We start from the raw sequence: 24,270 nt of genomic DNA on the forward strand, positions 1-24,270 counted from the left end.
TTTTTTCGTCGATCAGTCGTGACACGAATTTCTTTGAATGTCCGCTACGAGGATTCCCACCCTCGATGCATCTTGTTTCGCAGCGTTTCGCGTCAGAGACGCCAATTTCCACGGTTTCAAATTTTCACCTTTCAATTGCTGTCGCCTATGAAATTATTGCGAAATTTGGCGTGTTTCTTTGGTTTCGTAGTACGTTCATTTTGAGTTCGTAAGAAAGCTCGGTGAAACAGGGTAGTCCGCGGCGGAATTTGATTCCAGCTCGCGTGCCTCGGCTATTACAAAGCGCCTTAGAATTCTGCACGTGTAGACCCTATCGTGAGAACATTAGAAGTATCAACACGAGTTTATTAGTGTCTGCACGTCGCCGTCTCGAAATAGATACAGACCATTGGACTCTCTCGAGGGCGTAGTCATCACAAAACTGTTACACGCTCGGGAACTGTTACACTAACATTCGTCATTCGGTGGTGCGACGTAACTCGAAGTTACCATCGAGTTTCCAACATCCTCAGTTTCCTAAACTAATAGTTAAATCTTTGCTGAAAACGTCGTCTCGCGTCACTAGCTTCCTGCTCTTCCGAGAAAATATCAATTCTTCGGACAATGTTTTAGACTCTTTGACGAAGAGCAACTTGAAAGAGATTAACATATAACTCATTATTCATCGTATCCTTTTATGGACGTTTACGTTTCCACTTGCCATAAATACTATATAAACATCCGCAGTATAATCATGTACTTTCAGATAGTAAAATAGATATTTTTTCATTTCTCCCCAAACATTTAAAAATATGAACGACGATTACGCTTCGTGTATACTCCCAAACAAGTATAACATTCCCGATTCGTAGTATCGACTGTTGAAGCGTTTAAACTCTCGCGAACAACGTAAATCGTTTGCGTAGCTAAATTACCCAAACAATTTGAGCCCGAGTATTCGTTTCGCGATCCAGGGGTTCCGGGCAAATAGCTCGATAACAGGAAGAATTCGTTCGCCGTGAGTCGACCAAGTACTAAACATCTGTCCACGTCGATGAGCACCGGTGCAAAACGCAAAAGCTCGGTTACTGCTTCAGACGTCGCTATAAAAACGTCGTTTCTCTGAAACCTGGCACTCGAAGGTAAACGGGCCTTGCGAGGAATCGATCGACGGTGGTTTATCTACCAGATGGATTATTGGTTTCTTTTCGGAAGGACGGTGAATCCTCGAGACGATGCGCCTGCGTTGAAAGAGCACCATCCGCATCGCTTCGATACTCGTCCTCCTTCTCTCGCCAACAACGTCGACGCTGAATGGACTCCGTCGGCACGTTCACCCTCGTTGCTCGCGCATCCCTTCCGTTTCTCAGGCCCCGTTCTCTCTCATTCCTCTCTTTCTCTTTCTCTTGCTTACCTCGGTTCACCCACGGTTCTCTCTTGGCTACCCCGTCGGTTTGAAAGCTGCTGCCACAAGGACCTAACGAGACCGGACTACTCGACCGAAACAAAGCAAGTGTTCTCAACATCCCGCGGGTAACGCCTCGCGGTCCTTTAAATTGCATCTTGGATTTTGATCAACAGAGTCGTTGGCGCGCCACCTTTTACGGATTACCCCTGCGCGGAATTAACCAAGAGGCGTGCACACAAGTCGCGAAAACATCGAGCGACGTTCCTCTTCTTTATTCCTACCCCTTTCCTACGCGACGACTGGAGGGTGGCTTCAATTAAGTTAAAGTACCACTGGAATTCACGCTAGTTACTTGTTTCGCTTAGACGTTCTTCGCAGTTCGGCTCTCCCGTGGCCAAGAGAGGAGAAAATAAGGCGACGGGGATACTTACTTGGTCCCCGAGGTTGGCCGAACATTCTTTTTCCCTTACTCGCGGATTTTTAGAGTAATGGGGGTGCCTATGCAAGGCGTTCTATAAATTTGCACACCTCTAAAAATATCGTAGCGAAGATCTTATTTATAATCACTGATCATATATGGGTTGTTTCTACTTTGTCGGGCCGGGGAAATAGATAATACTGGATAAAAATACTTAAAACTCCATTTAATCCATTCACTGCCAGGCAAATTTAAAGCGCTTTGCCTTGGGTGCCAAGATTTGATACCCTTTCGTTAACCATAAATGTACAAATATCCACGGTCTACTTATTCGTCAACTTGCCCGAGCTATCCCAAAATTAACTAGTTTTTACCACCCTCCTTTTTGCAAGTGTTAGCCTGGCAGTCGACGCTCGAGAGGGTCGAAAGCTGTCGATGCACAAGTGCAATCGACCCCTCCCTACTCTCTTACTTACCCTCAAGCTTTTAGGTCGTTTCGAAAAAATAGCAGCGGATGTAACCCCTGTTCTTGGGCACGTGGAAATAAAATCGTTCGTAGCGTCGAGGAATGTTGCACCTTTATGCGACGACGCAAGGTTCCTCACGGTTCGTTTGATTTTCCTCGCGAGCGATAATCGATCAGTCGACGCTGAAACCGGAACCTCGGTACTTGGCTCTCGACAGTCCCTTCGGCGTCGCTTTAATTAACATTATTTCGTCATGCCGCTCCTTTCTTTCGCCCTTCGAACGACCTGGAACTTAAGCAACCAGAACCTAATGAAGCCAGAACAAAGCGAGCGTCCTCGTCTTCTCGGCTACGCTTACTTTGCTGACTGTAATTGAGATCGTCATTAAGACAGTCTGCGTGCTCTTCTGTTTACACTCGCGGCTGGTGGTATCGTTTTTACGCCGTTAATCCGACTAATTCAAAAACCATGGCTACGTCGAGCAATTCCGAGTAACGTGTCTTCTTTGCTTTTATTCCCGGGACATTTCACGGTTACCAACGAGAAACACTTTTTCTGCTGTCCGCTTTTACAACTCGTCGCGAGCGCGTATTTTCGAACCATCGGCCTCGTGAAGTCAGCTGGTCGCGTTTCTCGCTCCTTTCTTGCTCCCGAGCCGGCGACGCGACGTGTCCGCAGGAAACCATTCATCCGTTCGGCGGTGAGGTGTTCCTTGCTCTCTGTCGGAGTGGAAAACGTTGTTTCTGGCAATATCGTTTAATTCTTTCGGATCACGGGCTTACACCCGTCCTGTGATTTTTGTGCTCCGTAGGATCGACCAGGTGTTTGGAATGTTATACGGGAGAGTATTGGAGGGGAATTTTTATTTTGATTTCAATTAAAAGTTCCAAAGATGATGCAAATAAAAAGAAAAAAGTACCTACTACAGGGAGAATGCCACTATTTTGAGAAAAAATATCACCATGATGTCAAAGTTCCAACAAAAATGTGAACAAGTACGCGCGTACAATTAAATCATATCCCCGAAGCCTGGGAGTGCCATCAGCTAACGACGTGCAGATTGAGTTACTCGAGGGACTTTAAAATTAATCAGCGCGCGAGGGTATGAGAGTCAACTGATCATAATTAACTGATCAAAAGAGCAGAGTGTCGAGAACATCCCCGAAGCGTTCTCCCGGGTGGGTTCCTTCGACGATGCGAAACCTTAACGCGCCAATCGGCGGGAGCCGCGTGAAAAATGGAACGGAAGCGGAAGATGTGAAAAGCGCAACGCGGCCCCGCCGAGGGGTTGCTCTTCGGCGGTGTTTCTTTCTCGCATGGTTGCATTTCAGTCGGACCTAACAAGCCAGATGTGCGTGACCCGTCTGCGTGCGTAATTCCACCGAGACAAAGAGGAGAGGAGAGAAAATGGAAACAGAGAAAGAAAGCTGCCGGCGGATCGATAGGACAGCTTGCTGTGACGTTGCCGAAGAAACCACACGTATTGCACATATTAGCCCCTATCCATACACGAGGAGCGACCCCTGGAGAACAGGGGATGTCCAATGTTGACCGATCACTCGATTCTATTATCCTCCGTGTCCTCTCGAACGGAGCTTTTCTAGCTGATTAGGGAGCACGAACCTTGTCCTGATTGACAACATTCTCGAGTAGGCAAAAAACTGCTTGTAAATTCGATATTAGGTTGCATACGCGATCTCAACTATCGCAGGGTCGTTATTCGAATCGAACAACCCCATCGATCCTTGTTCGCCGCGATTCTGTAGGTCACCAGCCACTTTCACGCAGTTCGCCGGGGATTATCTAATGATCGTTCGACCTGTACCGCGCAGTCATATTTTTCCAGATAATACTGGATAAAAGTAACATGATATTTTCGAAAAGGAATTTATGGGTAAACGTATATGGGAATTTTTATTTTGCAATGTTTTTTATGGATGGACTCTTTGATCCACGAGTAGATGACTTTACAGCTAAAATTTCATAGCCCTATATCGAGGTCGAAAATTTGATTTTCAATAGCGTTCTTAACCCAATTACATCATTAGCGTGTACATATATGTACACGCGATACTCGTAGCCATCATCATCAGACTGTGCATATGTACGGGTATTAACATTGCGAGCGAAGAGTGGGAGTCAAGAACTGGATATCATAATTAAAATAAATATGGCGATGCAGGACCAGTCCTCTAAAATCTGTACGGTATCGCTGACGTTCCTCGTCGATGACGTTCGACATCGAGGAGCCCAGGTGGCCAATGGCACTCTTGGCACGCTTCTACGGCCGATTACGCGCTAGCGGCGTGCCAGGGTGTTTTCCATCTGATCCGGTTGCGCAAGCAGGCCCGCGTCCGAATCGGGAATCCGAAGGCTGCCTACCAGCCGCGCTTTCGTCCGCGGGACACACTTTCCTTTTGTCGAGCCCTTTTGGATCCGGTCCAAGGTACCTTGACTCGTAAACACGCTGGCTAATTAGTTGCGTCCGTGGAGCCGCGGCAAAAGCTGCCTCGTCGTCGTCGTCGTCGTCGTCGTCGTTGTAGTTAATCGTGTTCCCGTGGTTACGGGCTTCCGTGACCTTGACGCTACCAACACCAGCCGCGTGAAAGCTTTTTACAACGGTTGCTCGTAACATATTCGCCGCAAGTGGATGGAGAACCGCGAGGAAATTCGGTTTCGAGTGGGTTTTTTCCGAGGAGGAGCTACGCACCAGCGAGTTGCATCTGTGTAGTGCCCTAGAAAAATTGTATCGGTGCAGAAATTATTATTAAAAAAGGTACAAAGAACGTATGGATGTAGAAGGTTTGGACACTGAAAGATGCGTGCCTTAAGTACAGTCTGAGTGGCCTCCAGTGTTCTGTAAGTGTCGCGTGGTTACCTAGCTTCTCCAAAAGCTCCAACTATTTTTCTGTAACACACCACTCTACCCATCCGCTAATTCTGGACCTCTGTTTCCAATTACAGTTTTCAATTTGTCCAATCGCAAGCGATGGTAATTAAAATTAATCGTTTGGCAGAAACTCGTAGCACGAAACTCCCTTCCATTTCCACCGCGGGCACGTAACATAATTTTTTGGATAGAGATCGGCTTTTGCGGCGGTTATACGCAGTCGCGTTTACCCCACTTAGCAGTTTTACGCGGCTACTGCAACAATCTTCGGTTTACGGCTGCAATTTACCGTTAACGGCGGTCTGAGTAAATATTTGGATCGAATCCAGATGCGTTTTATAGGAAGTCGGTCAGCGTTTTATTGTCGGTTCTTTTATTCTAACAAGACGCACGCGTTTAACGAGCCTGGACTAATAGACGTTCGTTAAACGTCGATGGAGAAATATTTATCGCGGCGGATACAGGAGGCCTGCGGCCGTTTAACGCCGTTTAACGCGACCAATAAGAGCGTATTTTTCTCTGGCGGACCGAGCGCGTCTGTCTGTCTGTGAAATTCCTACGTTTCATACGGGAGATCAATATTTGTTACTTATCCGACACACCGCTGGCCACGTTCCCACAAAAATTTAAGACCGCCGGGAGATACACGGAATTGATACAAATTTCACTTCCGAATTCGCGGCATCACCCCTAGGACGTCCTCTGAAGTCACTCGAGACGTTTTTGGAATTTTAATTTTATCTGGGTTTATTCGAATGGATCGTATGCCTTTCGAGGTCGAATCTAGAATTTTATTTGGCCCATATAACGTAACATTCTTTTTCGCAAGTTTCTTTTCGCTTTTAATTTTACTTAACTTGGCAGGCGTATAATTATTTTTTAAAAAGGTTTCAAAGAATTGAAATTGAAAGCTAAATACAATCAAATCTAAATTTTTTTTTAAAAACACCAGGGTGAAAACTAAAATTTGATTAACAAATTTTTGATATTTTTGTCATAAATGCATAAACATGCGCAGTCTATTGATTATAAAGTACGCATACCAATGAAATGTTAATAATCCGAAAACATCAAGTGATTATTCATATTTAATTGATGTATACAAACGAATACGTGACTATAACCAAGAAGACAACCGAAGCGAGACTCACGATAGTATGTACTAATCGAATTTGCGAATTGTTTGTCGCAGGCACCAAGTTCTTGTGCAGCGAAGTGATAGCCCTGATAAGGAGCGAGGTGGACGACATCTGCTTGCAAATCATAAATTTCGAGGATCTGAGCTCCCAGCCGCCCCCGCCGCCTGCAATTCCGCCCCCAAGTCAAACCAACAACAGGCTCGTCACACGCTGTAAGTTACAATCTGTTCCCTATCTTTCCCCGTATACTTCTCATTTTCCAAGAAAAATTATTTAAGAAAAATTACATATTCATTTTCCTCCACATACATCTTAATCCTTTGCGGTCTGCAAGATTTTCAGTTTAGTTTCAGCTAGTCTGTTCTGACTTAATTATTTATTGAATTGATATCGAAGAGCTCAAAGAAAATTATTTTGTGTCTATTGCATGGTACGATATTGTTTAAAATGTTTCTAACCCACGATCTAAATTTATAAATAAAAATTTTCAAACAGAATCTCAAATTTTTGGGAGAAGTAAGATCTACCGCAGCAGGAATTTTGTCATTATGCCAAGACTTCTTTCAAAAGCCATGACCAGTTTTGAATATACGACGACGTTGCCCTGACACAGAATTTATCACAGTAAAATATGGTATCGAATTACACTCGACACAAGATCGCAAAGAATTAACATTTACCTCTAAAATATTTCCCGAGACAGACCCCTAAATTAATCATTTTCATCACAATGACATGAAAATAAAAATCCATTCGACTGTCATTCATCTATAAACGTCCACGCTTCGAATTATCGGCATCATTCGATCCTTATATATTCGATAGTGCTTTATTCGAAGTTTACAACACGAATGACGAACTCGAGGGTTGAAAGTAATCCGTTTCCCATTAATTTCACGATGACAGACTCGAACGTGGGCACCGAAGAAAGATATCCCTTCCTCGGTTTTGTTTGTCCTATTTATTTCTACATTCGGTTTGTGTGTGCTGTTTTTTACGTTTGGCTTTCGTTGTGCAACGACGGGGACACTGGGTCACGTAGTTAAGTGTTAACACTGGGTGTGTCTGTAGGAGCGTACTTGAAGCGCACTGTGACCTTCCTTGCCACAGACTGATGTACGAAAGGTGCTCGTAGAAATTACCACGGAACTTCTGTTCACCAGAATTTAAAATAAATTGGTCTCTTGATTTCTGCAATACTTTCGCATGTAATTTCGTTCGCGGTGTTATTCGATAGCTTATCGCATAAAAAAAAAAACTTGAAATTGCAATACAGATTTGAAACTTTGTACAAATTATTTTTTTTTTCAATTGAAGAGCTTTTATAACGTTGAAAAACACTTGCTGGAACCATGTTTTAAAATTATGTATATTTTTACGGGTTATTCGATAGGTTATGCAAATTGTTGTTTTTTTTTATCGAATATATTTGACGCTTCAGGTCTCCTGCGCCCAGAAACAATAAAAATTGTAGTTTCACTAGAAACCGGTTAACCCGCTCGATTATAGCGTTTAACGAAGCCCACGGATTGATCGGATGAACCGTCGAGAGAATGCTAAGCAAATTGCTGGAATTCAGTTTCGCGGACGTAAAAGCCGAATTTGGATGTTAATGGAAGCAATCTCGTCTGCAGGGTCTTCCTTGTTAATATTATTCAATTATGATTCATAATACAAGACAATCTTCACACTTCCAGCGTTGTACAAAGCAAGGGTATCCTTGTCGAAACATTTTGGTCTATGGTTCGTTTGAATCACCTTTTCTTTATATATGTTTTTTTTTTTTTTTTTTTTAAAGAGTAAACTGTCTTTCATAAGAGACGCGTCATTTCATAAAATAACCGTCGGAAACGCTTTAATAAAGATACTTATCCTTGCGCAAAACTGTAAGAAGATTGTCTACGCTTTATAATGTTCTCGGGGAAACGACTTAACGTGGTATTTATTTTCTGTCCAAGAGGTTTATTCAGTCCTTAAGCTGTTTCTATCTGCGCGATTAAAACGGAGGTGAAAATATTGTGGGGAACACGAACACCCTGCTTTGCCGATCTTTCCGCGTAAACTGTGTTTCAAGTATAATTCCACGAGCACACTTGGCATAATACAACGAGTCGAAATTAATTAAAATAATTAGACACGTGGCGGTCGATGTTTAAACGCCTCGTGCACTAACTTAACAAGGAGACATCGCGAAATATTGTATGTTGTTTCTTGTCAAGTCCCTTATTATAATAATTATATATACACGTATAAAACAGTCGTACTTTTTGGAGTATAAAACTGAGGATCCGGAAAATGTACATTCAGCTACCCAGTAACCCAATAAAGACGATACTAACATGGTCAAAATCATTTTCTTTTATTTCAATTATAGCCCTCTGATATATTAATATTTTCATCGAGAAAAAAGGTTCCGATCCTTCGAAGACTAACAGAGGGCCCACCACCCTGGAATAACGCGACACTAGTCGAAAGGGGTAGCCTAATCCACGAATTCAGCCACAATGGCACTCGAGCCAGCCGAGAAGACGGAACGCACGCTTGACGCTTAACACGATATCCTGCCAAGACGTTCCGTGCCGCGATCGCATATAGTTTCCTGCGGCTTTTAAGCTGGAGGATCATTATTTTCTGCTGCACCGATCGGTATAAGACAGCGTCGGCGACATTCAGGGCCGGCCCGCTGGCAACTGGGCCATGTAACACACGACGTAGCTCTCATTGTGACGAAGATTATTACAATCGGAGATCGGGGTCAGATTTGTCCGCATAATGAGCCGTGGCAACGATATCCTGCGCCATTCTCGAATTACTCGTTTGCACGTCCTTCCGCGTGTCACGTCCCAACGACCATGTTCGATCGTTCCTTGTAAGTACGTCACAATCTGAACCGGTTTCCTATTATCTTATTTTATCTTCGAGAGGGACGAAGCTCTTACGAGGAATGTTTTTTTTTTTTTTCGATTTCCATGTATATATAGAGGGGCTCCATGAATTCCAGAAGAACGTAATTGATCCACCAGGTCCCCTTTGTATTAGAATTTCCCTTCCTCAAATTTAGAGTTAGACGGTTGCTTTAAAAGATGGACTTCTTTGGGAATTCATTTTGAGGAAACAAATGCGAGTCCTGAGTTTTTTTTTTTTTTACTGGATGTTTAGGTGTATCTTGGGAATAAGAATATATTTTTGTCGGTTATATATATAGCTGTGGTAAAATTGGCCCTCGTTGTTTGTCAGAGGAAGTGTCCTGCCAGACGTTGCTTCACGAATACATAGTTTGCGATTTTTAGCATGAATCCCTCGCACTGACCAGAGATTCCTCCGACGATTTCGATGGGATAGCCGTGTCCGTAATATGAATTAGACGCGTTCATGCCGTGGACACGTAAAGAGGAAGAGACACGCGTGGTCACGTTTTATATCTGGAGTGTTCGCGGTACTATTTTTAGAATGACGCCGCAGAAGAGTCGCTGGACGTGTGTGGCGCGCCTAACAGTTAACCCTGACCCGGTAATAAATGTTCTACCCCCGTATAGGATGCTATAGACACCCCACCTGCCGGTTGATAATCCACCCTTAGCCTCTGCGGACGAATCAGCTGATGGTTACAGCGTTGGAAACGAAATTGATTATTAAAATGGACACGGAGCCTGTCGGCTGAACGATCGAGCCGCACGCGCGTCTCTTCTGTCACGCTTATTCGTAACAACTCTTCACTATTTTTACCTACATTTTATTTCGATTTATCCTCCTAGAGCAGTGGCTTTCAATCTGGATCCGTGGATAGACTTTTGATCGTGGAGTTTTATTATTTTCGTTCGACGGTATATGTATTTGGACACGTATCTTCATGTTAGACACCTAATCATCATTTATCTTCTTCAATTATGCGACCAGCTTCTCGTCAGGTCTCAGAGCGACAAACATTGTATTTTTGCTCTCCAAGTTCAACGACTCGAGTTTGGCGCAAAATCAAAGAACTGTATATGACGATCATAGGGAATCGCCGTGTTCGTGTGCCAGCGATCCAATCGTCCGTGTAACAATAAATCTGAAATTTCACGGGACTCTGTGTTCTTGTTCGAGATGTCAACAGAAGTCTGCGTATCCTCAATCAGAAAGAATAATTCGCTACGTGTAACTGTCAATTCTTTTATCGAGCTTCTGCAAACCGATAGTATTCGGAATACCGAAACCAATGGCGCATGGTTTTGAGGTCATACGATTAATAGCCTTCGAGATGTTTAACATTAACGCTCGGATGTGCGTTATGTGCCGTAGTATGACAGTACTTAACAAACGAGGACATAGCGTGATTGGCAAGGCGCTTGCCTGCTGGGGCGATATTATTTTTGGTTCGGGTTCGACCCACGTTCAGAACTTCTTCTCAGATATTACCTTTTTTCGTCACTTTTCTTTTCATACACCAGTAATCTATTTCTGATGCTCGAGTTATAAGATTAATTGTTTCGTAGGTAGCTTAATCAAGCCGTTGCGATTAACACATCAGTCTGGATAATATTCATCGGCAATTCGATTTTGCCACCTTTACCTTCTTTGAGCTATTTTACACCGTACATGTACGAAATAAAGGGTTACGTGTAAATTACACGTAGGGAGTTGTTCGTTCTAGCCCGTGCCTTTTATTTTTCACGCATTTTATTATTAACATTCTCCGTGTCCTAGTATTCTCCTGTCTCTGAACGCGACGCGATTCATGCTCCTATTTCCTTGCACTCCAGCGAAAGTTTGTTTAATCCAGCCCCGTGACTAACTTCGCGCACGTGTAACTCACTCAAGTCCCCTGTTCGCTGAGAAAAATATATTGCGCGAAGTCACACGTACAGAATGCCACGGCGAGGGCTCGAAAAGTTTTCCCCGGGAATATTGCACCCGTGGAAAATACAATGAACTCGGGAAGCGTGCTCCAGCGGCGCGGAGTTTTGACGGGAAAATTAGAAAAGTCTGATGAAAATCAAACAAAGGTGTCCCGCCTGTGATTATTGTTTCGACCGAGTTTCGTTTCGGGCAATCCAATTTTCAAAGTCGCAGGGAAGATGGTGTGTGCAAAACGTTTTTAGCCTTATTTATTTATTACACGTTGCAATTGTTTGGAAATTAAACAAAATTTACGGATGTACAGACTACGGACTCGACAGACAAAAATCTACAGACTCTTTGCACACTATTAATTGGACTCTGTTAATTCAAAAGTATTAAATAATGAAAGTCCTGAAAGGACATGTACGTAGAAGGATCGTGAAAGTTTTCCATAATTTCCGAATTTGTCTCGCGATGGCGGTACGGTAAATTCCCGCAATATATTTTCTCCAGAGTATAGTTAGCACTAGCAGTTTCTACTAACAATCACTAATAAGATTCAATGACGTTGACTCGAGCAGTCGACAGGGCAAGGGCGTCCTTTCGCGCTGGCCTGTCCAGGACCGGTGTCGTCGGTCCACCGAGGGTCAGGAATCGACCGAGAAACACGACCAACTTACCTCATCGACTTGCTGACGGGACCATCCTCGACGAGGACGCTTCTGAGAACTGGTGAGTCTTGAAACTTTCCTTAAATATTCTCGGAAACTTCGCTTATCGAGTTGCACAGTCGAAGCTGCGCAATCTGATAAATAGCCTGTAATGTCATCTGCACTCATCTTGTTTCATTTGGGGGGGGAAGTGCTAGTTTGTTCGCTTGGTTCGTAATTAAATGAAAACCAGCGATGTTGACAACGGTACTATTTGATATAAAGATTTATGAAGTGGCATTTCACCTTTATCGGATCGTAGTTGAAGCTAGAGAAGATTGATAGACATCTATTGGAAAGTTTCTAGATACGTATCGCCTTATTCTATTCATGAGCGACGCAAGGATAGCGAATAATCGATACACAGAGGATTATTATGTATTTACGATGTTAAACATTGGAAACACGCGTGAAACGTGTGTGAATAAATGAACCATTGTTAAATTAAATTAACCAAAGCGATCGTTAAGACAAAAGCATTTCGCTAAACGTGGTAGAAGTAGTTCTTGAATACTTATGGTAGAAACAAGTTTTAGTACCAGAAGTACGTCTAAAATTTCAAATACATATTTGATAGAATTAGAGTAACAGTAGCGCCATCTAAACAACAGGAATTTCTAATCATACTAACGTTTCCATAAAACAATTAATATCTTTTATATAAAACTTATTTCAGGTATTTCAGAAACCTTCGAAATACAAGACTGAAATAATCCTTGCAATTTTAAATAAAATTTGTCCAGTCTGCTCCGTAACACAGTCACACTTCAGGTCGACCTAGTTTCTTTTACAGTCGCGTATAAAAGCAAAATCATGTTAAATAAAAACCGTATCCCGCGAAAAATACACGATGCAGAATTCTGAAGTGTCTATGTCCGTGAAAGTCGATTCTCGAGGAAACACGCGTTGACTTTCGATGTATCTCGTCTTTCTCGTGGTCGAGTTTCACGATTCGAAAGTTGGTCGCGTTTCTTGCCAGTGGGTGTTTTCGTCGTACTGCGGTGTTCTACAGAAGCCAATTAAGAAACTGACGAAGCTGACCTAACTAAGTGCACTCGGCTCGTTAATGATACACTGCATTGTTTTGGCCGTGTTCGCAGCATCTCGAAAATTTGTAAATCATTCCTTGGAGGAAGGGACGTATTGGCAACGCGTAGTCACTGGATGGAAAGAATTGCGAGTAAAATTGAAAAGTTGATGTACGAGTATGCAATCGAGCCGCGGCGAAATAGAAATATTTCTGCCGTAGAGATTTCTGTTTGCCAACGTAGGAAAAAAACATGACACTCAAGCTGGAACGATCGAAACCAGACGTGAGACCAAATATTGGCAGTCGCCTGGGTAAACAGTAGCTCCGTTTGGTACCACCGAATTGATTAAGGGTTTCGTAAACAACCCTCGCCGTGAAGCAATCGTGCGATATCTCCAACGTGCATGGGTCACGCATCGGCGAACGAATTTCTTTCGTGTCGATCATTATCACCGGAAAAATCATTCGATACGTTCTTCGTGTCACGGTGCGATTGATCTGTGTGCCGAATGTCTCACGTGTAACGAGCCTCGACACTTGAGCGATCATAAATCATTGACATTGTCAAAAAGTTTGCAGTCTTCGATAGCCTTGTCTACCAGTGGAGAGTTCAGTTATTAAAACTTTTTAACGTTCGTTCCAACTCCTATCTCTTCCTTTCGCACAACAAATGTATGTATCGTATCTCAAAGACTGAGAAAATTGTTTTTTAGTTGTATTTATATTTGTTAAAAATGATCGTGCTTTAAAAATAAGGATATCGAGAAAAGGAAATAAGCACCGTAAGGCGATACACTGCAAAGCCGATTCTTCGATTCGTTTCTTTTGGCGCATCGAGTCCCTTTAGTCGAATTTCCTGTTTCGCGTTCTTCCTCGTGGCTTGTTTCCTTGCTTTCGTAGTCGACGATCGATTGGATATCCCTAGCTAGAAGTGTTTCCGGCCTTGGCAATTGTATCGCAACAATTGCTATCGTCGGTGCCGCAATCTCCGCGACCGATCTCTCGACAGCGTTATCTTTTCGGATCGCTTTTATCGCCGGACGCTTCTTAAAACTTTCCACGTACCTTTTCCCGTTTCGCTGATCATTGCAAGTTTCGCGCTAAAGGAACCCACTTCTAGTTTCAGCGGGAGTCCGACCAATAAATCTGGCTAGCGTGAATGGTAGCTCGTCTTCGCGAAACGATATTTCATTCCGTTTCGTTTCGGACTGCGCGATCAAGGCACGCAGTGGCGTGTTGTCTTATGAACGAAAGATACGTAGAAAATCGGTGTCTCAGAATCTCGTTGTTGTTGGTCGTCTATTTTATAGCGAATGAGAGTCTCTTTTTTTTAAAGACGTTTGTTGCTGTACCCTCGCTTCCAATAATATCTATTCCTACAGTAAACACAAAACACTTGGAACATCTACAAAAAAGTAACATTCTACACCTGTAGTGAAAAAACATTATCTCGACAACTAAAGAATTTGTAGCACACCATTCGCGACGATCAAATAAAAGTATGGACAACGGATCGTCTTTGCAAGAGTTTGTCCACTTCCGCATCTAAAGTGTCTGGTTTTCACAGAAATCGTCGAATTTCTTCTCGACGTTGTTAAACGACTCGTTGAAGGGATGAGCACGGATTGACCTTTCGCCTCGTGGAAAAGTTACCTCGTATTTGTCAGCGTTTGTAAACTGAAGTTATGTTTACTACGACCCCGGGCACGAAGAAAAATATGTTTTCAACGGTATTTCCGATAAAAGACACCTGACCTGGTCGCAGTTTCTCGCCGAGGCTTGAATCCCGAAGACAAATGGGACTTAATAAGTCTGGACAACTATCGCGAAAGGGACGTCATAAGCAACGGGTACGCTCTAGGATCATCCGTTTCTCATTGGCACGGTCGAAACGGCTCTGGCGCTGTGCGAAGTTGGTGGAAACGACAAAGGATGGGGGAGGGGAACTATTGTGAATTCGATCTCCATTAACCCAATTCTTGAAGAGGACCATCCAGCCAGGTTTTTCTTTGACGAGGATTTAGGAGTATTCCTGCTACATTGCATAAAAAGCAGGGAGTAGCGTGGACAAGGAAATTAGATCAGATACTTATTTTGAGGAGAAATTCATAGAAATCATCAAATTATCAATTCATTAGAAAACAGCATCGATCGCAACCGGCGTTGTCGCCATCGCTAATCATTACAGGCAATAACTTTCCATTCATTTTTCGCCGGTATTTACGTTCTTAGGGGCACGGGACAAACATTGTGCGGTCCGTAATGAATATGCAACGCGTGTCCCACGTGTATCATTTAACGGGAATCGCGAGCGCGTGCGGACTATTGCAGTACGTGTCGATCTAATCGAGTTCGATTCAAATGGATAGCATCGACCTGACGCTGCCCTGACGCTTCGCACCATTTCGATTTTAATGGTTTTACGGTCTGAACAGCATCTATCATTCAGAAATTATTGTAAACCGACGACGAGCGAACGTGGACAAGTTTAACAACACTCGAACAAACCGAATAATCCCATTTGTAGCGCAATTTAAACGCGGTCATGGGAAACTTATTTTTTTTTATCAATGATGCGAATAGATGCGTATCGTCATACGTGGCATGTACGCTTTATATTCACGTGGTTAAATCTATTATTTAGGTTTGCTGATCGAAGCACAACTCGAACTGCAGATTTTAATTATCTAATAGTACGTGGAGGATAGAATAGTAATTTAATAGGCTAATTTTCTAGATGTAATCTAGAAGAGATAATCCTCCCTTAAATGATATAGCAAGAGGTTAAAGTGCATCGTATCGTTCAACCCCATTCAAACCTGTTGTTCAAGTACCCCTATTTAAAGTCGACAAAGACACTTTTGGCCATCGTATTGGTCTGTTCTTCGGCCAAATGTGGCCTGACAGGGAACGTGGCTGTATCAGGGGTGCGACGTTTATATCCGAAAGCTCTGTTCGCACGCAAGATGGGCCAAGCGACATAAACAATCCCCGGAACCGGGAAGCACGAGGAACGACAAAGAGTAATGCGATCGTGGCTACGACCTTGGATTCGGACAGGAACTGCCGGAGACAGTGCACATGGCGGGGTTCCTCTCTTCAAGGTGAGCCAGACGCGCGTTCGACACGCGACCGAACCGGCAACGATCAGAAAGTTGCGCGACGATGACGGATACCTTGGAAATTCTGACGAACGCCAGGTTGAAAAGTTTCGAGCAAGGCGACGCGGGACACGCGACGGTAATTTCAGCTACGATACGGATCTGATGGCGAAAAAAAGGGCTGACAAATTTCGTAACTGGTGTGCCTCGAGGGTTTCAGAGATCAGCGGGCGAGTTTAGGACCTCCGCGATAGCTTGACCAGGCGAAAGCGTTCGTTGATTCCTATCTCAAGGCTGATTGTTAAACGACGAACTTTCGTTTTTCCTTATTCTCGCGCGAGGTTGTCGTGGCAATCCGTGGAACGGAAGTACCCGTAGCTCGAGGCCTCGAATCCACGCGACGCGACGGAAGTCCCGTGACTCCGAATCGGGGACTTAATTACTTTGTAATAGCAACCATTGTAAACTCGCGAAAAGTCGAAATTTGTGAGTGGAATGTATCCGGAAAGAGTTTTTGTTATTTTGGTGTCGGGGACAGAGAAAAAGTTAAGCATTTTAGAAACTTCTTCAAGTTGCCAAAGGAATGGAACTAAGTTTTGGAAGTATCGTTGGTTATGTCTCTGTTCCAACAGAACTTGAAGATGATGAAATATGATTCAATCAATTTTCGATCGAACATTGTCCTCTGCTTTATAATAGAAAAGGATGAACTCAGACAATCGTGTGTCCACGTCTCGATGAAATAAAGGCAAACACAAATCTTGGAGAACAGATTGTCGCAGCGCGTAGAGTTGCGTGGAAGTTACGGAAAAGAAAGTTTAGTCAGAGCTTCTGATTAATCCGGAGGTTTCGTTAAAGCCACAGCTTTACGGTGACAAAGAGGAATGTCCCGGTTTTACTGCGCACTTCAAGGTGAGGCACGTTAACACGCAACGTCACGGCACGGGGATTGAGAAACGGCCAGGTGAATGCGACAAGGCTACTCAGAAAGAACAGAAACGCGTTTTGCTTCGCCGTGTTTCGAACGTTCCACCTATTCCCGACGTCGTTCGTTTGAACTTTGACTTGAAGCATTTTCGTGCTCGCCTTAATGAGCACGAATTCTTTTCGACCTCCGACGTTTGTTCCTCTAGAGTAAACCTTGTCTGTTACGTGCGTTTCTAAAAGTGGAATGTGTTCTATAAAAATCGTTCGAAGTAAAGTGCAAAACAGGTAGAAAGATACTTTGAAAGTCGATGTAGTTTTGAGCCTCAACTCGTCTCGACTGGAATCGATGCAGAAAAATAAGCCAAAAGACACGGATCGCTCGAAATTATCCATTTTAACCACTAAACAAAAAGAAATGAAAACACCAAATTTGTAGTAATCACAAATGCAAATAATAAAGTGTAACATCTGACCTCAGTCTTCCCTAATTTAACATCTAATAGTAAAAATGTATTTAAGCAAACCTCCCTCAAAGTCAAGACTTGACCACCATGAATTCCTTGGAAAAAAGAATGCTTTCCAAGACAGACTGAAAAGGGTTCGCACGTATATAGGCCGGTTCTTTCAATGATCGTGAAAAGACAGTGGCCTCGTGTGAATAAACAGGTCTGTGAATGGACTGGCTGAATTAAAAAAAAAAAAAAAAAAAAAAAAAAAAATGCACGAAGGAGGATGAACGAAGGCGTTCGTTCGAGTCTGAAGATTTTATCTCGCGCCAGGGAGCGTGCGTGACCATGATGCGAGTCAAAAGCTCCAATAAAGGGTTGCACCACCTTGGCAATTTCAAAAATTTGAAAACTTTTTCGCGAATATTATAATTTAGACATTTTCTAAAATGATGTGGAGAAGGGAACGCTTTGAAGAAATGTTTCAAATTTGAGTGACGCGAAAAAGAAATTTATGAGAATCACTTATATAAATCAAACTAAATTAAATAAGTGGTTTTGAAAGCCCTCAGATGAATTTTTACTGTGAAAAATTCGTTAAAATAATGTTTGTTTTGAACTTGGCAAGGTAGAGCAATACCTTGAGGTAGCAGTTCGTCGACGGGAAGCGATGCATCCGACGCGCGTGTCGATTTCTGGACCGGAAACGGAGGCAAGCGTTGATTGCAACACATTTCGAGGCGATTTCGTCGAACACGCGACTCAGCTCATGAAAATAAATGGAGACTCGTTAGGCCGGGACTATATCAATTACTCGTAACGGTGGAGCAAACAGTCCCAGCGAAATGAAGCTTTAGAGGGAATTTTTGGCCTGTATAAACTGCAGATATTCGAGGTTATTTTTAAAAAATTATAGCAATTCAACATTTCATAGATATTTACGAAAACGATATATCGAATAACTTATGAAAATACGATAGAAGCTTTAAAATTATTTATGAAAGTAGGTATGTTATAAACATAAAGTACAATTGTGACAAAAATTACAATTTGTTGAAAGGTTAACTTCTCAATTAAAAATAACGATGTTGTATTCAGTCCTTTGTTCAATTGTTATAGCGACATGGGTCACTGCTTGAACCACAGAATCCTAATTGGCTGTCGCCCACTGCTTTAATCTTTCAGGATACAATATTAAAATACACAGAGTTCAACTCAAATTTATATAGTATTACCAATTTCTTTGAATTTCGCCATAGTTCAGCGAAATGTCCGCAAGCCTTGCGATTTCAAGAAAACGAGAACAAAAGTTCGTTTCTTTTAAGTCTCCAAAGCAGTCAGAGCTCTTAACTCTGCCCCCGCAACTGGAGAACTAATTTCGTCTAACGAAAGTACGACTCTGTGTGGTTGGAGTTTGACAAAGGAGGGATGTATCAGCGGCAAACTTGGTTTTTTGGGCTCCGAGAGAATCGAACTCGAGGAAACTTTCTGGTTTCAAGCCTGCGACACTCTTCGAGGATACTTTCCTGCGGATTTCGGATGCTCGATCGAAAGAGTTTGAGGGAATCTGAGTTTGGCTGGATTACTCTAAACGGTTAATCTGTTTCGACGTTTCGAATTTAGACTCTTAAAGCTTAAATATAATGCGTATTTTCTAAAAATTGCATACATAGAGCCAAACAGATCTTTCAAGAATTAAGAAAAGAGAGCTCGAGTAAAAACCAATAATATTCACGCCTCCGTCAACCTCCTCGTTCCTTTGGAGGATCAAGACTATCGTCGAGCAGTGCATTCATTTGGAAGTTAGAACAATGAGGAATGTTCAACATAGTTAGGTACAGGTGTAATATGCCTGGCGAGGGAGTTCCGTACGGCCAGTTTCGTGGGAGTATTACTGTATCGTGACAAGTGGATTCAATATAGTTCAGAACCGAAGCCATTTGCGGGCAAGCTTTATTGAATGGCTTAAGGCCGAAGCGAGCTGGGTAGAGGCCTCATTCATCTCACTGTTCAACCAGAAGCAGCGATTTAATAATTCCAAGTGTGTTTTAAAGTACGAATTTCGGAATTCGATCGAGTGACCTACTTTCCTGTAAATAAAATTAATAACGATTGTTACGTCATAACGTTTCGCACTGGTTTGTGTGGAGAATTGGTTGGGCAGAAGTGGGGGAACAAATTAAATTTTTGTACTAATGACAATTTAGTAATCAAATAGATTAGAAAAATGAGAAAACTACAAGAGGGAACAATTTTTATGCATAGAAAATTTTTAATTGATTGACACATCGACAGTGATTAACAGTTGGATAATGGATGCGTGCAAGACCGGAAACGGCCTGGAGTCCAGGCAGTGCATTTCAAGGCAACGACGTCTATTTCAGGGTGAGGTTTGCATGCACGCAACCACCGCGTACAGAATTTCAGACACGAGTGACAAAGGAGGAAGCTCCGAGCGTGGTTCGAAAGCTCGCGACGGGCACTATTTATTGGAACGCAACGACGTGTGGATTTTATGAAAGCCAGTCGCCATTAATTGTTACTACAGGTCCACGGAACATTTCGAGGCTCTTATTGCTGGAAAATCGTGCAAATGAAACGCACATGTACCATTTGATTGTTTTGGAATGCCGTATTGCAGTAGCTTCATCTAGAAATTTATTAATCTTCGGAAGCCTGATACTTTTTGGACGCATTATAATAGTTATTCCAACTCGTGCAACGAGAAGCTTGAGATTGCTTCACGGAAAACGGAAATAAATGTAATTGATATGAAATTCTCCATGGAGAGGACTCGTGAGGTTTTTAGGCGTTTCAATTACAAACTGTCCCGAGATTAGAAAAGGACGATGACGATGGGCTGCCGCGAAACGAGACGTGCTAGTTTCCTATCGAGCTGCTTTGTTGTAGTTGTTTTCAGAGGCCTTCGCGTGCGAACACGCACTCGTCAATCCGAAGGAGCAGTGTATTCCATTTGGTCTGCAATTAACAAGAAATTGCGAAAGGAAATTTAACGGGTCAGAGTAATTTTAAACATCTTCGACAAATTAACATTTTAGATCAAGGATTCGGTTTTTTGGAGAAAGGCAATTCAGATGCGATGTACTTAACCCACATAGAAGACTTGTTTATTAATTGTAAGTAGGGCAAGAAAAATGGAGAAAGTAAAGAAAGTAAAGAAAGCCGAGAGAGGGCAAAACGCGAAAAGACTGGGCGTTTAAACAATGTTTACGCAAGCATCGTTCTGTTTGGAGATTATTTGTACGCGCTAGCGTGCGAAAGTAGCGTGGACAGAGCCGGGGAGCGTGGAAACGCGGTAAAAAGTTGTGTTTCATTAGCTATTCTCCGAACAAAACACCGCAGGCTGATTAAAAGTATGAATATTTAACGGCGACTAGTGCGATCCGTAAAATGCGATTAAAGTTGCGGGGAAAAATTGTACGACCGCTCGTTCAACCTTCGATGGGAACTGTTTAAATATTTTCTGACTTTATCATCCGACTTGGATGAAACCTTACTTTGCAATTCCGTTTTTTATTCGAGTTCAGTTCGATTCTCGATGCAACTCTTCTGATCGTGTGCTTTCAGAATTCAATTCACCTCTCTTTCTTCTTAATATCTCGAGTCTCGCGATAATGAATCATATCAAACCAGTTGCTATGCAAATGCATGACAGCAATTTACCACTTTTTAGACATGTAAATTCCTTGAACCCACCCAACAATAGCGTGCAACGCCGCAAGGTAAAGTTGCCCCGCTGAAAGGAGGCCGGGAAAGGGGAGAGGGTCGTGACGAAGAAAAAAAGCGGTAGTCCATTATGTGGATCTATTTGTATTACGAAATCATTCTGTCAACACGACGGCCGAGGAATCGATGTCAGGGTTGTGTGGTCGCCGTAAACGTCGATAAATCCACTGCGTTTTCATGCGATCGCGGGATCGCGGCTGGCGAAAAATTTGATAATCTCTCGAATGGCTCGTTCGGGAGCTTAGTGAAACCGGAAATGAGACGAGAGCAGATAGAAAAGAAAAGAACGATCTTTCATTTTATTCTCAATTCTCCTTTCCTGGAAATGTTTCGAGTTCTTTTTTTTAGGGTGCGAAGAGTTTATAAGTTCCCTTTCTTCTAAGTAGCCTTATTTATCAATAATTCTTTTAATTTAAGCAAATTTGTCTACAAGTATTAAATGTCTAAATAAGTACTAAGTACTTCATGTACTAAATATATTATGAAACCGTGGAATTTAAACATAAGGTTCATACTAAAGGTGTGGTAATTATTACCTAACTACTGAGAAACAAGAATTAGAGAATAGATATGTTTTCTATTATACACGTAAGAGAAAGTAGTACAAGGTTGTAATTTACGGAGTGACCTACAGTGACCAAAGCTAGTAAATAGTTTAATCTAATTTTGTATTCATTAACACGACTACTGACGATGAACGAACGTCTACTATATAATGTACATACTACTATATCTTCTAAATTAATCCATCAACGTTAATAGATATAAATTACTTAACCGGTTATTGCTTTTACGAGCGCGATGATTTTTCATCAGAATTTCCTCCTTTATTCTCGGAGCACGAGATAAATTGTCGCGACGCAAAGATTCGCGACTTGACCTAACGAAATTACTAGCAGCCCCGTTCCGGCCCCTCGATGCATACAAATGGCCGTTCAGAGACAGAACGGCGCTGCTCCGAAAGTAGAGAAAGGTCGTCGAATGGGGTTGATTCGTTCCTCCCTTGATATATGTGTGTCGATGGACGTATCGTAACGAGTGTCCCGAGCGACGCGCACGGGAAATTCTCATTACGCGTTCGAAATGGTTGGAAATGTTCCAAACGAAACTACCCTGAACTTGTCCCCGCCCTAACAACGCCAATACAAGTTTTCCCATGTCTCTTCGTACGGTATGAAATTTTTTCAGCCTCCACAGCGGCAGCCTTGTCCAGCGGTGGACCTACATAAATCGGGTGCTTAAAAATAATTACTTTGAGAGAACAATTTTAGGAAATGTTTCGTGAAATTGTAAATATTAGTGTTGGATTTGAGAGTATTGGAGAATTTATGTTTGTAAAAGTAAGGATTTTGTAAAAGTGAAAACTCCTTTTAAAAAAACTATTTATTATACCCCAAAATATTATATATTTACGTCTTAACAATTTTCGCCCATAGGTTCGTTTTCAAAGATCAAAAAAACAATTTCTCTTCCATATTTTTGAAAAGTTGTTGAAATAAAAAATCAATAAAGAAGGACGTTCTGAATTACCCTTCTGCGGGCGTGTCCTAATCTGAAGCTTCGTTAGTTTCATGGCACATTCGTTTCTAAGCCTGGCCAGAACTTCCGCGAAATTAAGCAACCCGTTTCCACGATTTCCAGGTTAACGCCGCCGCCGTTCTCGAAGCGCGGTTTTTATGCCCAATTACCAGAGACGCTTCGTCTTTCGGTGACGTTCCGTGGCAAATGTTCCGGCAAATGTTCGAGATCTGGTTCCGTTGTTGTGAAAAATTGCGCGCCTGTGCTTGATATTTTTTTCCTCACACGGACGTCCATGCTGATATCAGCGTTCTCGGGGTTGATGATCCTGAAATTGACTTCCGGGTCGTTTTGGGAGTTGCACGGAAATGGATCGTGGGAACACAGTTGTTTTCGGTTGGTTGAAGTCGATGTTTCATAAAAAAAAAAGGAAAGTTAAACCTAGCTAAAAAGGAAGAAAACATTCACAATAGGACAAATATTAAACAACTAAACGAGTAAATAAACTCTCGTTGGTACCAAACAAATGAATAAAATAAATGGAGGGATAGAAAGGATAGGAATGCATTTCTCTAGTATTGATCAATGGTCAGCAACAGTCTCTATCGGTTAGCATTGGTCAGTAGTGGTCATCAGCGATCACAGAGACTGGTCCAAACTCGACAGGGATCCAAGGCGGTTCGAAGGCACCGGGGAGACTGAACATTTTCGTCTGCGACAAACTAATTTATGACTGTCGAGGGGATAGAACGGTAACAAGTCGATAGCTAATGCCACTGCCTTTTCGATCTACCCAGAAATTAGTCGGAGAAAAATGAATATTTCTGCAATTCTGCAATTCTGGTATTCCTGACTATTACTCGTGCGATAGATATTGTTAATAATTATTGTAACTACCATTTATGGCAACTGTCAACAGTTACAGTTAATAGAAGCTAGGATATTTGTAATGGATGATAGAAAAAAGCTGCTCGTACGATTCCTACTCAATTCCACGAGAAGTTCAATTTTCCAGACTGATCGGAGCATCGAATAAATCTCAAACAAAAAGATGTATCGGGCGGTGTCTCGTGTTTCCTAAGGGTATTGAAATCTCCGCGGAAACGATTCCACGGATGTACATACACACGAAAACCGTTCTGAAATTTTCTTGGAAAACAGGAAATTCGGCGATCCCGTAATAAACAACCGCCTTCTTCGCGTCCATTTCTCAAACGAGTTCCCCTAGAAATGTCCAGCAGCTCGAGCTTCGTAAACTCCTCGCGGAAACTCGTCTATAAAACACCAACCCGTTGTCGTTCGTTCGCTTCTAAAGAGGTTGGGGGGATGAAGGGGGGACAAGTGCATCGGTTGGAGGTTAACAAAACAAAGTCCAACCTCGTTTACATTACGGTTCACACGCACAGAGCGGTTTCTCTGTATATCGCGTTGCGGCCCATCAGCTTCTGTATCGATTGGCAAGTCTGACCTAACACTGACACACTTCACTCGCCAAGTCTGACCTCTGTTCCGTATCGACCATTGGCATAATCTTAGGGTTTCCACGATTTATCGCGGAACACTTTTGCCGAGTATTTTCGGGATTAGAGGCACGCGCCTCGCTCTCTCTCTCTCTCTCTCTCTCTCTCTCTCTCTCTCTCTCTCTCTCTCTCTCTCTCTCTCTCTCTCT

General features: G+C 42.6%; 1 protein-coding gene across 6 annotated transcripts in view; it reads left to right on the forward strand.

Annotated features, from left to right (window-relative positions):
• Positions 1–24,270, forward strand: part of LOC128891784 (potassium voltage-gated channel subfamily H member 2) — a 119,752-nt gene that overhangs the window by 31,037 nt on the left and 64,445 nt on the right. For all 6 annotated transcript variants that reach the window (XM_054151565.1, XM_054151566.1, XM_054151570.1 and 3 more), the window contains exons 3-4: positions 6,355–6,513; positions 11,704–11,854. In XM_054151565.1, coding sequence (XP_054007540.1) covers positions 6,355–6,513; positions 11,704–11,854 — 310 coding nt within the window. The remainder of the gene's footprint in view (positions 1–6,354; positions 6,514–11,703; positions 11,855–24,270) is intronic.

This window comes from Hylaeus anthracinus, unplaced genomic scaffold (assembly GCF_026225885.1).
Source record: "Hylaeus anthracinus isolate JK02 unplaced genomic scaffold, UHH_iyHylAnth1.0_haploid 12002, whole genome shotgun sequence".
Lineage (NCBI taxonomy): Eukaryota > Metazoa > Arthropoda > Insecta > Hymenoptera > Colletidae > Hylaeus > Hylaeus anthracinus.